General features: G+C 41.4%; 1 protein-coding gene across 3 annotated transcripts in view; it reads left to right on the forward strand.

Annotated features, from left to right (window-relative positions):
• RAP1A (RAP1A, member of RAS oncogene family) overlaps window positions 1-7,113 on the forward strand; it is a 65,880-nt gene extending 58,767 nt beyond the window's left edge. For all 3 annotated transcript variants that reach the window (XM_046645536.1, XM_046645537.1, XM_046645534.1), the window contains exons 7-8: window positions 3,498-3,613; window positions 6,418-7,113. In XM_046645536.1, the coding sequence (XP_046501492.1) occupies window positions 3,498-3,584 (87 nt within the window). In that variant the 3' untranslated portion in view covers window positions 3,585-3,613; window positions 6,418-7,113. The remainder of the gene's footprint in view (window positions 1-3,497; window positions 3,614-6,417) is intronic.
• Window positions 7,114-15,710: the final 8,597 nt, after the last annotated feature.

Raw genomic sequence — 15,710 nt, forward strand, 5'->3', positions numbered from 1 at the left:
ACTAATATTATGGTTGTGGACTATTGTCTGACTGTTAAAATGACCAAATTATTTTAAACATCTAAAAGGATAAAAATTTAAGTTTGCTGCAAATCCTTTGTTTTACAAATAATCAAGAATGTCAAAGCTTTTTTAGGTAAAACCAATTTTAACAAGTACATAAAAATAAGAAATTCACAAATTTCATTTATTCAGCAAATATTTATTGTGTGCCTGTGTGTCTGGCACTGTGTTAGACACCAGGGTAACAGTCATCCAGACAGACACTATCCCTGCCCTAAAGAAGCTTACATCCTAGTGGGGAACTATCCTGCTGAGATCCGTAACAACAGTTATTTCTTATTTACTGCTAAGTAAATGAAAGGAAGTAAGATATGCTTCCAGCGTCAACTTCCTCTGTTGTAGAATTAGTTTCTTAGATGTTATTTTGAAAAACAAGGCTAATCATAAAATTTTAATTTTTAGTACAGTCTGGCTTTTCCAAGAAAAGGTAACTTTGAGATAAAACACATCAAGATTGATGAATGAGCTTGGCTGGGGGAGCAGTAATGCAAGGTCACCATTGCTAAGTGGTTGGCCTTAGGAGTCTGCTTCCTTGCTGTACCTGTCCTCGCCCTCACTGACACCTACCACCAAGTTCACGCGCTCGGCTGAGGCTGGGTTGGGCCAGGGTCCAGTGAGCACAGTGGAACGGAGGTGTTCCTCATTTCTTAAGCATGACATGTTTGTGGAAACTCAGGTGCTACTGAACTGCGCTCTGGGCTGCGGTTTCAAATGCAGCAGAGCTACTTTTTCACAGCAGTCTTGAAGGTCAACCCTTGACATGAGGGTTTATTAAAAAAATAGAAAAACAACGAAACAAAATGAAATACGTTAGCTAGTTAAAAATCTTTACTCTTTTGGAAAATGTACAAACTTTATGCTAGAAATTCTTGAAGGTGTAATAATTTGAGTTTCTTTGAATATTTCTCTCTTTATAGCCTGATAATCCAGCTACAGAGTCCGTTTGATAGTTCATAGTTCCTCAGACAGCTAATGCCTTGTGTATGTGTGCTTTCCGAATGCCTGGAGATAGAGGGATCATGCTTTCACAGGATTCCATTCTGGGACTCGAGTTTGAAATCATACAGGAATGTACTGCTTGGCTAAACAGCCCTCTAACTTTCTTATCTGTACCCTTTTTGCCGTGTTTTGAAAGTGGTGTACAGCTATACCAGAATGACATCAGTCTTAATCAAGAATTGTTCTTTGCTGAGGCTGGAATAATAGTTGGAATCAGGACATCCCAATTGAGGAATGGCAGAGGGATTGAGAAACTATGCTGTAGTTCAGAGAGAGGAAGAACCTAGGCTGGGGACTTTCAGCATATCTAACCAAATACTATAGATCAAACTTGCCCTCATCTCTGAAGCAGCTGCTGTTGTGAGGTAGGCAGTGTTTGCCCAAGAAGTCTCTGAGGATAATACTGCAAAATCAGTTACCTTGCTGTGTAGTACCAGAAACCCGAAACTGGCTAGCATGAGAAAATGTGATTTTGATTAATTTACTGTTTAGTTTGTTCTTTTATTCTTTTTCATTTTATAGCTTATGCATTGAGGCTAGAAAACTAATGGGATCTTGTTCATGGCTGGTGCGCCTTCAGTTCTTAACAGGCTTCAGGGCTGTGAAGCAACTTGGACTTGGGAGTTGTGAAACAAAAACTACCATTTTGTTTGTCAATTCTGCATTTGCAAACTTTGTTAGAAATAAAGTAACAGAGAGTTAAATGTTTTGAAGAAGATGGGAGTGGGCAGGGTGGAGCAGAAAGAAAAGAATATAAATGAATGCTTTGGGGAGATAAATCACTCAGTAGTGTTTTTTTTTTTTCCTTCTTTTTAACCAGTAATTTAGCCTTATAATCTTTGGATCATTTAAAAAAGTAAATAGTTGTTTTATCTGAATACCATCTTAAAAAAAAATTTTTTGAAAAGATATAATAACAATAAAAAGAATTTGTTTACCCTTCATCCAGATTCACGTTGTTAACATTTTGTCACGTTTGTATATCACACTCCTTTACTCCTAAGTATGTTAGTGTATGTACCTTAGATCAAAGACGTTCTTTTACACAACCACGACATAGTTATTAACATCAAGAAAATAGACATTGACACAGTCTGTTCAGTGCATATTCAGATTTTGTCAGTTGTCCTTATAGTGCCTCTAAAAGCTAGGACATTTTGATAGGCTTCTACAAAGTACTGTTTATTACAGATGAGTAATAGTAAGAAGCTTCTATGATACTCATTTCTATTCCAGGTCATTAGTAAATGAGTGTTTGCATTTCTAGCAAAGAATCAAGTTTAGCTGAACTGTTTATGTTCCACACTGGCATATTTAGCACTATGATACATATAAACATATCAGAATTAAAATAATTTGCTTCTGTGAAATAAGTAGTATTGTATTTTTGTCTTTGATACCTTGCATTTTTCACTCAAAATGAATCCAAAAGATTTATTAACATATTATTTGTTACTTCAAATCATAGGGAACAAATAAAAATCATGTGCTTTTACATGTAATAAGTTGAGAAGAACACGATATCTCTTTTGTCCTGTTCTAGCAAAACATGTATAAGATGAATCTAATCATGAGGAAACACCAGACAAACCCAAATTGAGGGAAATTCTATGAAGTTATACTAGTCATTATTTTTCAGAAATGGCAATGTCATGAAAGGCAAAGGGCAAGGAACTGTTGCAGATTTTAAAAAGATTAAAATGACAGGAAATTAAATGCAGTATGTGATCCTGGATGGATTCTCTCTGGGGGGAGGCGGGTTACTATAAAGGACATTATGGGGTAACTGACAAAATTGGAATTTGCACTGTAGATGACACAGGGTAATGTATCAATGCTTAAATGTCTTGAATGTGACAACTATAACGTGGTTATGTAAGGGAATAACCTTGTTCTTAGGAAATACACATTCAACTACTAAGGGACCTGTGGTATGAAGACTCCTCTCAAAATGGTTTAAAAAATAATAGTGTGTGTGTGGAGAGAGAAATGTGAAAGTACACGTGGCAAAATGTTACTAATTGGTGAATCTGGGTAAAAAATATTCACAAGTTCTTGGTACTATTCTTGCAACTTTTCTGTAAGTTTGGAGTTTTTAAAAATAAATGCAAAGAGTCAAGTTGAGCATTAAATATTCTCTTAATAAGAAGATTCCATGAAGAATATAACTTCACTCCCTGTTTTTCACTACTAATTCTTTTTCTCAGTTTAGTATTGAATATCTAAGAGCGAGTGTATTTCCCTCATTGTAAATAGGTAAGCCCTGCTCTATCCTGACTGAGAGTCAGCTGGGACTTCTAAGAAACCTGCTATGAAAGCAAAGCAGCCAAATACAGATCCAAGAGCAGAGTAATATTTGACAGAACCATGACTGTTCTGTGGAACAAGGTCTCAAATGTTGGTTGAATAAGTACTTTTTTCTTGTTTTTATTTAGATATTTTATGACCTGGTCAGACAGATAAATAGAAAAACACCAGTGGAAAAGAAGAAGCCTAGAAAGAAAACATGTCTGCTGCTTTAGACCCACAGTAAGCAGCAGCTCTGAGCCAGGTAAGACGCTAAAAGCAGAAGAAATGCTGTTGTCATCCTCTTATTTTGGGCTTTCCCCAACCTTAACCACTTCCCATTTCACCTGTTAGGGTATTTCCAGGCTTCTGCAACTACAGATGTGATATATAACTTGTAGATACGTTCATCTGTTGGACAATTTCTCTCTCTTCCCATGAGATTCTGAGCTCTCTGAGGGCAAGGACCACATCCACTTTGCTCACCACTGTGTACCTAGTGCCTGGTACACAGTGGGTGTTCCAGAAATAGTGGTTAAATGCAGAGAGTGCCTTCCAAGGTCACTCCCACACTCATGCTGAATTGAAGTGATACAGTGGTTCACTTGAAACAGAAAGGCTTAAGTGCACATTTGATTAATTGTTTCAAAGTGAACACACCCATGTATATCAACAGTAGTCATTCCTCCCCAGATGTAACCCCTACTCTGATTCCCAGCGCCATGGATTAATTTTGCCTCTCTTTGAACTTATAAATAAAAACATGTAATGTATTACTTTTATGTATGGCTTCTTTCTCTCAAAAATGTGTTTTTGAGAATTATCCTTGTTGCATAATGTAGTAGTTCATTTTTATTGTATGACTATACTAGCAATGTATTTATATATTCTGCTATTAATGGACATTTCAGTTCTTTTTGGGAACTAGTATGGGTAATTTTGCTGTGCACATTCTTGTATAAGTCTTTATGTCCATGTGCATGCTTCCTGTTCAGCATATATTTAGGAATGGAATGGCCAGATTGTACACTGTATATATGGACAGCTTTAGTAGATACTGCTAGAAGTTTTTCAAAGTAGCTGTTCCAATTTACCCACCTACTAGCAGTTTATGAGTTCCACATCCTCCTCAAATTTGGTATTGTGAGTCTTTTTACCTTGAGCCATTCTGTTGCATGTGCGGCGGTATGTTGGTATAGTTTTGGTAGTCATTTCCTCTGAGGTCTGGGTTGACTTCTTTCAGGTGTTTCATCTCTAGGCTTCTAAGTAGGAGTTGACTTTAAGTGCCACTTAAGCTTTCATTAAGTGAGCCCTTCTGAGAGAAATTAGTGGCATTGAAACTGCCTGTCAAGTGAAACCCAGGCCCTGTGGGACCATTTGTTTGTTTTTCTTTAATTATATATTTAAATCCCCTGAACAGTTTCTACTTATCTTCATCAACTCTGTAAACAACACCATAAAAGAATATTTTTATGGGGTGGATTTATGATGTAATTGGTGCTAATTATGTGAATATTAGTAAACTCAGTCCGGTTAGAGGAAAATCAGCTGTCCCCACTTGAGAGTTGGTTGTGCTAACTCTTGTAAATCTCTTGGGTCCATTTAGTGGATTACCTGTTCCAGAGCACCAGTTTAACCCATACATGCTTCCTTAGAGATGTGAATGTGTCTCTCTCTAAAAGGAAACAACTGAGTAATTGTACCCACTTTTTAAATGAAGGTAGAGAGAAAATGGGCAGAAAGGAGAAAGGGGCATAGAGCTTGCCTCTGGTAGTCAGCTCTAGGAAAGACAGCTTCTGGCTGAAGGTTTGGGTTTTAGGCTTTTAGTGAAGTCTTGATTCAGTAACTATAAACCATTGGCTCCCTGAAAGTGATTATTGTTAAAATTACTGGTGTTTGTGGTTGTTTAGGTAAGGGTGCAAAGGTAGGGAAATGAGGACTCCAGTTCCTATTCTGAAATACATTATTTAACTGTCTTATAGTTGACTGGCTCATGATACCATTACCTTAGCTGACCCTGGTTTAGTTTCCAATTCTCAGAAAATGTCCTTTTAGCTTATGTTTAAAGGAAGAGGTGCCATCTCCTGGCCCACTGTGAAAATTCATTTATACACATCCTATAGTATATTGTGAGTTTTACCTTAGAGGAGAGAAATCTTGGCATAGCTCTAGAAAGAAGACTCTCATCCTGGTTGCATGAATTCTTAGGCTCTGGTTAATTCAACTTAAAATATATTTAATAACTCACCTGAGATCTCTATGGATGTTTAATAAGATAAAATAATAGGTCAGTTAGCAATCAGAATACTTTGTAGAGCATTTTATTGTGATTATAGACTTGAAGTGCCATGTTGATCCCATTTTAAAAGCTCTGAGATGCAGGGTTGATTTAAATAGCACTTACAACATTTTTAGTATGAGTATGTGAACCTTGAGCAAAGGCAGCTTATCTAGCCTGTGCCTTTAGACACAATCGTATTCGAACGTGTTAATCTCTTTCTAAAATGTCTCACTTTTTTAGACCTAGGAGAGAATTCATCTTCAGGAAATCCTTCCTTTAACCTGAGTCTTTTCTGGTGAGCAGTAGGACTAACTGATTCTTCTGCCCTTGCATACGGGCATCAGCTGTTTCTGTATCCTCTTCTTCTCTTAACCTGTCTTAGAAGTGGTAACCCTAATATATAAAATCATAAAATGGTCGAATAAGGAATGTCCTGTGGAAAGCTTATGCAGGCGAGTATCATTTCTATAGTGGAAAAGGAACTTTTAAAATAAGATAGGAAAAAAAGGATAATAATGGGATAGAAATGAAATAATCACTGTTTTCCTCTTTATAGGCAGTACTGTCAGATATAATGTGAAACACTAAGTATAATAAAACTATTTTTTAAACATTTTTAAATGGAATTTAAAATAGCCCTATTACTGTAGCTATTTAGTATACTTTAGTTCTCGAGAAATGATCAACCAAAGTCATTGTTTCTTTGTGTATTATCGGCTTTTTACTACCATCTTCTGACATCAAGAAATTAACCATATATTTATATCTGTATTTATTCAATGTTCTAGATTACAGGAATGAAGAACTGTTGCCTAATTGGGAAGTGCCAGCATTCCAGACTTCAAAAAATAAATCTGAAGAGGCTTCTCCTGTTTTATATATTATGTATGTGAAGAATTTAGATCTTATATTGGTTTGCACAATTTCCCTGGAGAAAAAAATTACTCTGTGTATATCTCTTGGAAAATAAGACAATAGTATTTCTCCTTTGCAATAGCAGTTATAACAGATGTGAAAATAAATATACTTGACTCTAATATGATTATACAAAAGAGCATGGATGCATTTCAAATGTTAGATATTGCTACTATAATCAAATGATTTCATATTGACCTTTTTATCATGATTCCTCCCTGTCAAGCACTAAAAAGTGGAACCATTATACTTTATATCTGTAATGATATAGATTATGAAATTTCCCCTCAAACTCATTGCAGCAGATAACTTTTTTGAGTCATTGACTTCATTTTATATTTAAAAAATTATGAAATATCATTCTGTCATTATATTCTAATTAAAATTGTTTGTGCATAATGCTTTGGAAAAATGGGTCTTTTATAGGAAAAAAACTGGGATAACTGATTTCTATGGCTTTCAAAGCTAAAATATATAATATACTAAACCAACTCTAATATTGCTTCTTGTGTTTTACTGTCAGATTAAATTACAGCTTTTATGGATGATTAAATTTTAGTACATTTTCATTTGGTTTGTGTGTTTTGTTATTGTTTATAGATTTAAAGCCTTTATTTTATAGTGACCACATTGTTTTGAATGCAGCAGTAGCTCCTTTCTGCCTGGTGCCTGCAGGACACTTGGCTTTAAGCCCCTGAGTAACTGGCGATTTCTCGAAGAACAGACCTCATACTTTCTGTTCTAGACAGGTTTATTCCTAATCTACAGTGAAATACGTCAGACTACATAGAATAGTTTTGTATATTCTCTCTTGATCTTAAAGATTGTATCTTATCGAATAAAATATCCCACTGTGTATTATTTTTATATGTAAAAAGATAAGTTTAATACTGTATCAGGGTTTAACTTTTACTATTTCAGATCTTCCACAGCTTGTAATTTCATCAAGGGAATCCTTTTGTCATTGTTAATTTGTTGAGTATAAGTCCACCAATGAAATGTTATGTAAAAATTTTCGAATTTGCTTTATGATAGATTGAAGAATTTGAGAGAAGTGGATGCAGGTGGAGAAGCATGTAAAGGATGTGACTGTTGCTTTCGCTTCAGCCACATGTGAAGTAGTATAGTGTAGCAGTATGGAAAATATTGCTAAGGTAAAATTTTAGCTGGCTATATAGTGGTGCTTTTCTTTTCCTTCCCTGTTTTTTCCATTTTTACAGAAGATGGGGCTTAAGTAGGACATGGACCTAGGGTGATGTGACTTATGTATTCTCCATAGTGATAGAGCAAAACAGCTTGTTAGCCAGTTAAGAAGAAAGAAAAGGGAAGAAACAAGCTTAGGAAACCCTGTGCCTTGTCCCTGACTTGTAAGGAGACCAGTTCCAGAAAGTCTGAACCATTGCTCAGGGATCTAGATACTGTCTCGTCGCAAGTGGGTGTGAAGTAGTGTTCATGCCTTGCCGAGACTTTCTAGGAGTGTGGTCAGCCCGTCAGTTACTAAATTGAAATTTGAAACTCAGATTTCAAATAGAAGCTCTGACCAACCTGAGAAAATGTTAAAATATTGTAAAAAATATTTGGAAATTGTATTCTTTTGAGTTTCTAATAAACTTAGTTACCTAATACTTACCTTCTACTGATCCAGTTATACGTATGTCTGGGATTGAGGGGCCAAAAATATAATAAGAAATGCAATAAATTTTAAAAAATAAGTGAAGCATTAAGGTGGCATATTTTAAGGTCCTCTGGTCATTCTTTAAAATTCACCTCTCAAACATTTCTTTGGACTTAAAAATCATAGACAGATGTCTCACAAATGAGTAAAACTCTCTAAATATTACCTGTTACTTAGATTGTGTTGTGTAATCACTTGCCAGATTAAGTAGAAATCATTTAACAAGAATAACTCCCAGTTACAGTCTGCTTGACTAGTAGCATAGACTCAGTGTCCTCTGTTTTAGAACATGGTAGAGAAAGATGACAGGTATGGATTCCTTTGTCATGTCTTTTACAGTCCACTTGAGATAAAGGTGAAACTGTGAAGAAAAATGCCATGTGGCATACGGCAGTATGCAGAGCAGGGCCAGCTGAAATCAGAGATACACATTGCCTCTCAAAGGGATCTGCTGTCGCTGAGCAAGATGGAAAGGTATCCTGTTAGACAGTGAGATAGATGCACTTTTATATTGTCCCTAGGTGAACTTCTTAGCCTTGGTTCCAGAAGAGAGGGTGCCTGAAAATAAGATGTTTTCTCATAGCTGGAAAATAAAAAAATCCTCAAGGATATTATATGACTTACATCATAAATATCCGAGAACTGACACCATATTAGTATTTGTGGGTATTTAAAGTAGCGGATGGCTTTAGTTATATGAGTAATATATAACTTAAAGGAGACTTGATGTCAAAGTTGATAGTTTTCTTTTTTCCACTAAAACACAACTGTAATGGCTTTGTGGTGCCCCCAATCTAGTTTTAGAAATTAACAGTAAATCCATAATCTAACTGTAACTTTGCCCTCCACCAGGGGGAGCTTCAGTATCAGTTAACAGTTCTACAAGTATTGAATTAAAAGTATGTACTCAAGGCATCTCTTGTATAAACACTCCATGCCTCACAGAGAGGCGGACAGGCCTTCCCTCGAGAGTCTGCAGTCTAACTGGGCAGGGAAGACAGATGAGAAATTCATCCACAGTATGAGTAATCCTGTGCTTTATTGAACCGTGGCCCCCAGGTTAATGCTCTTAGGAACGTTGGGAGAAACATGGATGTTGGTGTGTTACTCTCCCCTACAACTGTGAACTAATCACTGTTTGGCCTTGATCTGCCATCAGAACTGGCCAGCTTTTACTCTTCAGTGAAACTACCTGCTTCTTTGAAGTTAGAATATACTTGGGAAAAGTTAATCCTTGGGAGGATACTGATCTTTATTTTATTACTAACTTTCTTAAAACAGGTTACTTGGTCTGAAGCTATTTTTCTCCACATAGGAACATTCTGCATTTTCTGGACCTGACCAATTTCAAATATTTTGCCTCTTTATCCTTGTAGATACGTGTATATTTGTCAGTTCATGTGTCTGATTTTTGTTTTCAGGACTGGGGGACAGAAGGAGAAATAAAGATTACCTGAGTATTTTCCTTTGCAAGCAATCATAGTATAATATTAGAAGGCATAAAATATGCTCTTATAAACTGTATATGTTTGGTGAAACCAAAGTGTGAAGAAATTGTCAGGTATTTGGAGGAGGAAAATAACTTGTAAAATAACCTTTTGTTTTATTTGAGTCTTGAACTTCTTTAAGGTGCTACTGAAATGTGTGTTAAAGTGGCCTCTCTTGACTCTGCTCCAAACTTAAAAGGGCAGAGTGGTTTGGGTGCTTGTCCAGGATCTGGAAAGAGCCCATCTTGCAGGGAGGGAAATGAATGTGAGCTTTGAGGCAGTCTAACCACCCAGCTTTTAGCATTTCTATTCCCCAGAAATGTAAAAAATGCAAGTTATTCTTGAAAATGTAGTACAGACATTGCATTGAACCTGTATTTTTCTTACCACAGTTTCACCTTGGGTTTGTTGAATGTGCAGAACATGTGTTGCCATGTCTTGCTTAAATATTCTTGCTGAGAACAGCTGGAGACTTTGAACTGCGTGCCTGGTTCTGTTTCCTGGAAAGGCGACATGGATTCTGTTTTGCAGACATTAACGAGAGTTTTAAAGGGAATTGAGGGATGCAAGTTCTTTGGCTTGTTAAGAAGAAACCCCCTGTCGTTCTGGGCCCAAGGTGTGACATACATTTCCTGCTAATTGCTTCTCTTAAGAAGCATGGGCTTGGCTGTTCCTCTTAAGGAAAAACCTTAATAAATCTTCCCATTTTAAGCAGTGATGTGACTCTTATTTGGAGCTGTTGTTTTCAATGCATTTTTTTAAGCTTAACCCTGTGCAAGTTCTTGTCCTTACTTTGAACCATGTGAGAATTCTTGTAGGGCATACAAAACAGAACAAGACATGATCCTTATGGGCCTGTCAGCAAATATTGTGCTTCTACTGTATGCCAGGTGCTGATCTTCATGTTGGGGATACAGCAGTGAATAACACAAATCAAAATCCCTTCCCTTGTGGAGTTTTTAGCAGGTGCCAAAAACAAGTGTCTGTAATGATGAGTGCAATGGAGACGAGTTAAGCACTGAAGGGGCACGAGTGTTGGGCAGAGGGAATGTGGTGGTAGTGGGTTGACGGTTTAGGTTGAAGTTGATATTTGAATAAATATTTGAAAAGCGCAGCCCATAGACCTGCCTGGGGGAAAGAAGGGCCTTCTATGCAGTGGGAAGGGTCTGTGCAAAAGCCATAAGGTAGCCTTGTACCTGGCATGTTGGAGGACTAGCAGGGAGGCCAGTATGGCAGGAGCAGAGTGAGCAAGGGGGAGAGTGATGGAGATAACAGAAAGATTGTAGGATTGGGTAGGGGGAAAATTTCCTTTTGCATTTACTCGGAGTGGGATCCATGGATTTCAGCACAGAATATAACATGATCTGACTCCGCTACCATCAGAAATACTCTGGCTGCTGAGTTGAGTGAGAATGGCCTGTAGAGAGACAAGAATGGAAGCAGAGAGAACAGTCAGGAGACGGAATAGTCGAGTGTGAAAGTGGAGCCAACAGGATTTACTGATACATGTAGAGTGTATGTGAGAGACAGAGAGGAGTCAAGGATGACGCCAAGATTTTTGGCCAATAATCAAGATAGTGAAGATTATGGCAGAAGCAGGTTTGGATGGGGAATAGGGGGTGAATGAGGAGTTCAAATTGGAACATACTAAGTGTGAGAAGTGTGTTAGATTCTAGAGATGTACAATAGGCAGTTTGATATGAGTCTAGAGTTCAGAGGAAGAGATCTGGACAGGAGATTTACATTTAATATTTAAAAGCGTGGAGCTAAATAGGATCACTAGCATTGAATATAGATAGAGAATAGATCCAGGGACTCCATCTTGAGGTTGGGAGATGAAGAGGAATTAGCAAAGGAGAACATGGAGGTCACTGGTGACCTCCACGGGCTGTCAGTGGAATGGTGGAGGACTGTCTGGAGTGGGCATAGGAGCAAATGGGAAGAAAGACATTGGAGACATCAAGCATCGACTACTCTCTTAAGATGAGTGAAACAGCACGTGTTTGTGTGCTAATGAGAATGATCCACTGAGGAGGAAAACTGAGTAGGCTAAATGGATGGAATCTAGTATACAAGTAATGCAGCTGACCCGGATAGGAGCATGGCAGGCACAGTGGCAGGAAGGAAGACACAGTATGTGGGTATAGAAATTGGTAGGTCCCCAAGAACTAATAGTACCATAAAGAAGTTCTAAGCAAAGTGGTGTGAGATAGAGGGACAGATGCCCTCTGTTTGGGAGATCGGAAGTGCTTCAGAGAGGGGAGTTTGAACTAGGCCTTAAAGGGTGGAATTTTCAACAGGTGGGAGTGGGAAAGAGTATTACAGGCAGGTTTCAGGAAAAAAAAAGTGCAGAAAACAGGAGCAAGAAGTGATCTGGTTTCTGTTGGTGTTAATGTGGAAGGAATAGGCTGGAGGAGTACATATCATCGCGGGCCTTGCAGCAGGAAGTTGACAACCTGGAAGGCTGAACTAGGTAAGGAACTAGGGCGGAGCAACCATCTAGGTGAGACTCGGAGCGGCCAGGGATGGGGGAGTTTCAGAAGCGACCAGGCTGAAGAGGACAGTGTTGCCAGGGTTACCCCCCTGGACGCTAGTGCTCTTCCCAGCCTTCACTTCACACTTCGCTTTCCCCTTCCCCTAATGAAGGTGATCTCTGAGGCACGTGGTTGTGATCATTCCCAAACCAAAGCTCAGGTTAGAAGGGAGCCAGCATTAATACTGTGGCACTCAAAGATGCTAGAGACGATTGAAGAGAAAAAGCTTTTTTGCTTTCTGTTCCTCTGCTTCGCCTGACAGGATTCTGCTCCTCTCAGACCTTTTGGCCCCTACTAGGCATGCAGTAAACAGGAGTTTCCCCCTCACACCCTCTCCAGTTTTTCTGTGTACTGGGACTTCATAGCATGAGACAGCAGCCCCTTTGGCCCCTCCGGCCCTTCCCGAGAAGACTAGTAAGAGGGTTCTTTTCCTTAATCCATCCCTACTCGGGAGATGCCAACTTTCCCACCAAGATCCCACCCATCTGGCCTTCCCTTGTGGGTGAGAGGAAAGGCACAAGCCACACTTTGGTAGCATCCCAACCACCTGCCTTGCACATCACTAGTGTCTCTCCAGGTGGGAGAGTTGGGGAGTTTAAAGGAGCCACCAGGGTGAAGGGGACGCCAAGCATGCATCTTCCCAGTTTGGAAGGTAGGACTTGGAACTGGGCACTGGGCACTGGGCCCTGCCTGCCTTCCCTCGGAGGGATACATTTGCTGGAGAAGTTTAAAGAAGTTTGATCCCCACACTCCCAGCAGGGTCCCGAAGCCCAGGCCAGAAGCTTTGGAATTCTTTGCGCTCTTGAAATCACTGATGCAGAGCCTAACCCCTTATTATCTGGGATATAAATTGACTTAACTGAACAGATGCTTGGAACCTCTGATCAGGGATTCTGGCAGCTGTTTCAGTCAATCTACCCCAGTGTTCCCTGTGATTGTGAGCAAGCTCCGTGGGCCAGTCATGCAGTGTGGCAGCAAGCTGAGGCTTCAAGTGAGTCCTCGGAGGCTGGCTGGGGCAAAGTCACCAGCCTTGGCACCTCTGCTCTGGGAGCTGAGTTTAGGCAGGGATTTCAGCTACTGCACTTACCCATTTGGAGGAACCTCTGTTGCTTTTTTAAAAAAAATTTAGTGCCTGATACCCTCCCCTTTCCCACCACTTGTACACGGATGGCTATACACATGGTGCCTTGCTGGCAGCTCAGTCCCGGGGAGACAATGCCTGGAATGTGGCCAGTAGTGGGCCTGGCGGGAGGGGAGGTGCTGAACACCCAGCTCTCAGCTTCCTTCCCCAGTACGCCGCCCTGACCCTCCATAATCACAATGGGGGAAGGAGAATCTAGCAGACTCAATGTCCCCAATAGGGGTGTGGATCCCTGGCAAACAGGGATGGAAAAAGTCCTAGGGTAGGCTAAATCTGGGGCCAGTTGTTGCCAAAAAGGAGAAGATGCTCCAGGTCAGGAAAACCAGTGGTGAGGGAGCAAGCAGAAAAAGAGAAAACTTGGAGGCTAGGGTGAAGGTGATGTCTTCCGGACGGAAATTGAGATCCACTTGGGATTAAGCAGGCGTAGGAGAGAAATGGCTGTGATCATCTGAAGAGCCTGAGCTCTAGGCAGTTGTGTGACAGCCTGCTGGGGACAGGGAGCTGGGTGGGAGGGGTCAGACAGCCTGCATGGGAATAGAATCAGCCTGGGAGCTGGGCTGGAGAAGCCAAGGCAGCAGGCCAGGGACGGGGCTGCACAACACTTGGATGGGGGCAGGGGATGGAGAGTTCCCTCTTTGGAAAGTGACTTTGGCTGCAGCTTCCCTCTCCTGGGGAGTGGGCTGAAGAGTGGAGTGAAAAGGGGGCCTTGGGAGGCAGCTGAGGAGGCCTTGACCACTGATCTCACCTATAGTGGGAGACGCAGGGGCCAGGTCAGCTGAGGGCTCGCTCTGGGAGTGGAGGTCACACTGAGAGCCCGTGCTCAGTGCTGGAGGTGCAGAAATGAATAGTGAGGAGTTGCCACTCTAGAGGTGCTCAAAATAATTACAAAACAAGTCCTGTGGTTGGGTGTGTGCAGGTAAGGCCTCATGCGGAAGATGCCCTTTAAACTGCAGAGTGAAGGATGAGTAAAAGTCAGCCAGTCTGAGGCAGTGGGGAAACTGGGGTTCTCAGGAAACAGCAGATGCAAAGACCTAGGGGCATTAAAAAAAAACAAACCCCAATCTTAGAACAGTTGAAGTAGCTCATCTCCCTGGAGGGTACAGTGTGGGATGAGAAGTGCTCAGAAACAAGACTGAGCCAGGCCATTGGGATCTAATCGGGCAGGGCTGGGCCCCCAGACACCCAGGGAAGACAGGATGAGAGTGAGGATGAAGTCACTGGGTCTCGACATTTCCTTCGCCTCCTCCCTGGTCCTCCGGAGCCTGGCAGCATTTCCTTGGAGCTGCAGGTCCAGCCTCCATCAGAAGGAGGAGGTGAGGAAGGCGGCTGAGGGAGGGGCACAGGAGGAAAGGGAGAGCAGCTGGGGGAAGTAACACGTGCAGAGCGGGGAAAACAAGAAAACAAAACCTGATTCTTTCCGGGGATGAGGACACCTGCCTGGCCCCCCAAACCAACACCTGCCCCTCGAGGGAGCATGGAGCAGCCTCAGACTGGGTGTCAGGTGGCATCTGCTGTGCTGCACCCCGCTCCTCCCTGGCCTCTTGAATGAAACTAGGGGGTGCCTCTCAGAGTGGAGAGAGCAGAAAGAGGGGCAGGGCGGGCAGCCCAGAGCTCAGTCATGGTTGGGGAGGGCAGAAGTGCCCAGCATGTGGGCAGTGATTCCTGTATCTCTGGAACAGTGTGGTCATGTTGGGGGATATGCCCAGAGGGGCCCAGCCAGGGTGGATTCTGTGGAGTGGAAACCAGGGGGTGCGGCCACTGTGGCCTGAGACCCTGTACAGAGTAAGGGATCCTGCTCCCTACTCCCCTCAAGGCCCGGCGAAGATGCAGGAACAAGGCTAAGTGTAAGGTCAATGTCATGGCCCCAGGTCAGATTATTACTGTCCCAGCACTATGACCAGGATAGGTGTCCCAAGAAAGGCTCCCTCCCTCAGTGCTCCTTGGGGACCTCTCTCTGACCAGGGACACAAAGATGCTTTCAGAGAGCACTGAGGCAGGGAGAGACTTCGGCGGGAGGAAGAAAGAGGAGGGCTCCAGTGGGGGACAAGAATGTGGACTTTGTTTCGGGGACACTGGCAAGGCTGACTTAATTTTGGTGCCTGTGCGTGTGTGCATGTGTGTGTGTGTCAGAATTTGGGGGGTATATCTGAGGCTTGGAGGTGGTGGGTAGAGGGCTATGTCAGGACTGATTGAAGAGTATGGAGAGGGGGCAGGAAGGAAGTCCTCTGTCAAATTCAGAGGGAATCGGGGAGAGAGGTTTCATCATCCTATTTAAGGCTTGGGTAGAGGAGACAAAAGGGGAGCAGGGGACATCCTAATAATTGTACTG

This window comes from Equus quagga, chromosome 18 (genome assembly GCF_021613505.1).
Source record: "Equus quagga isolate Etosha38 chromosome 18, UCLA_HA_Equagga_1.0, whole genome shotgun sequence".
Taxonomy (NCBI): Eukaryota; Metazoa; Chordata; class Mammalia; order Perissodactyla; family Equidae; genus Equus; species Equus quagga.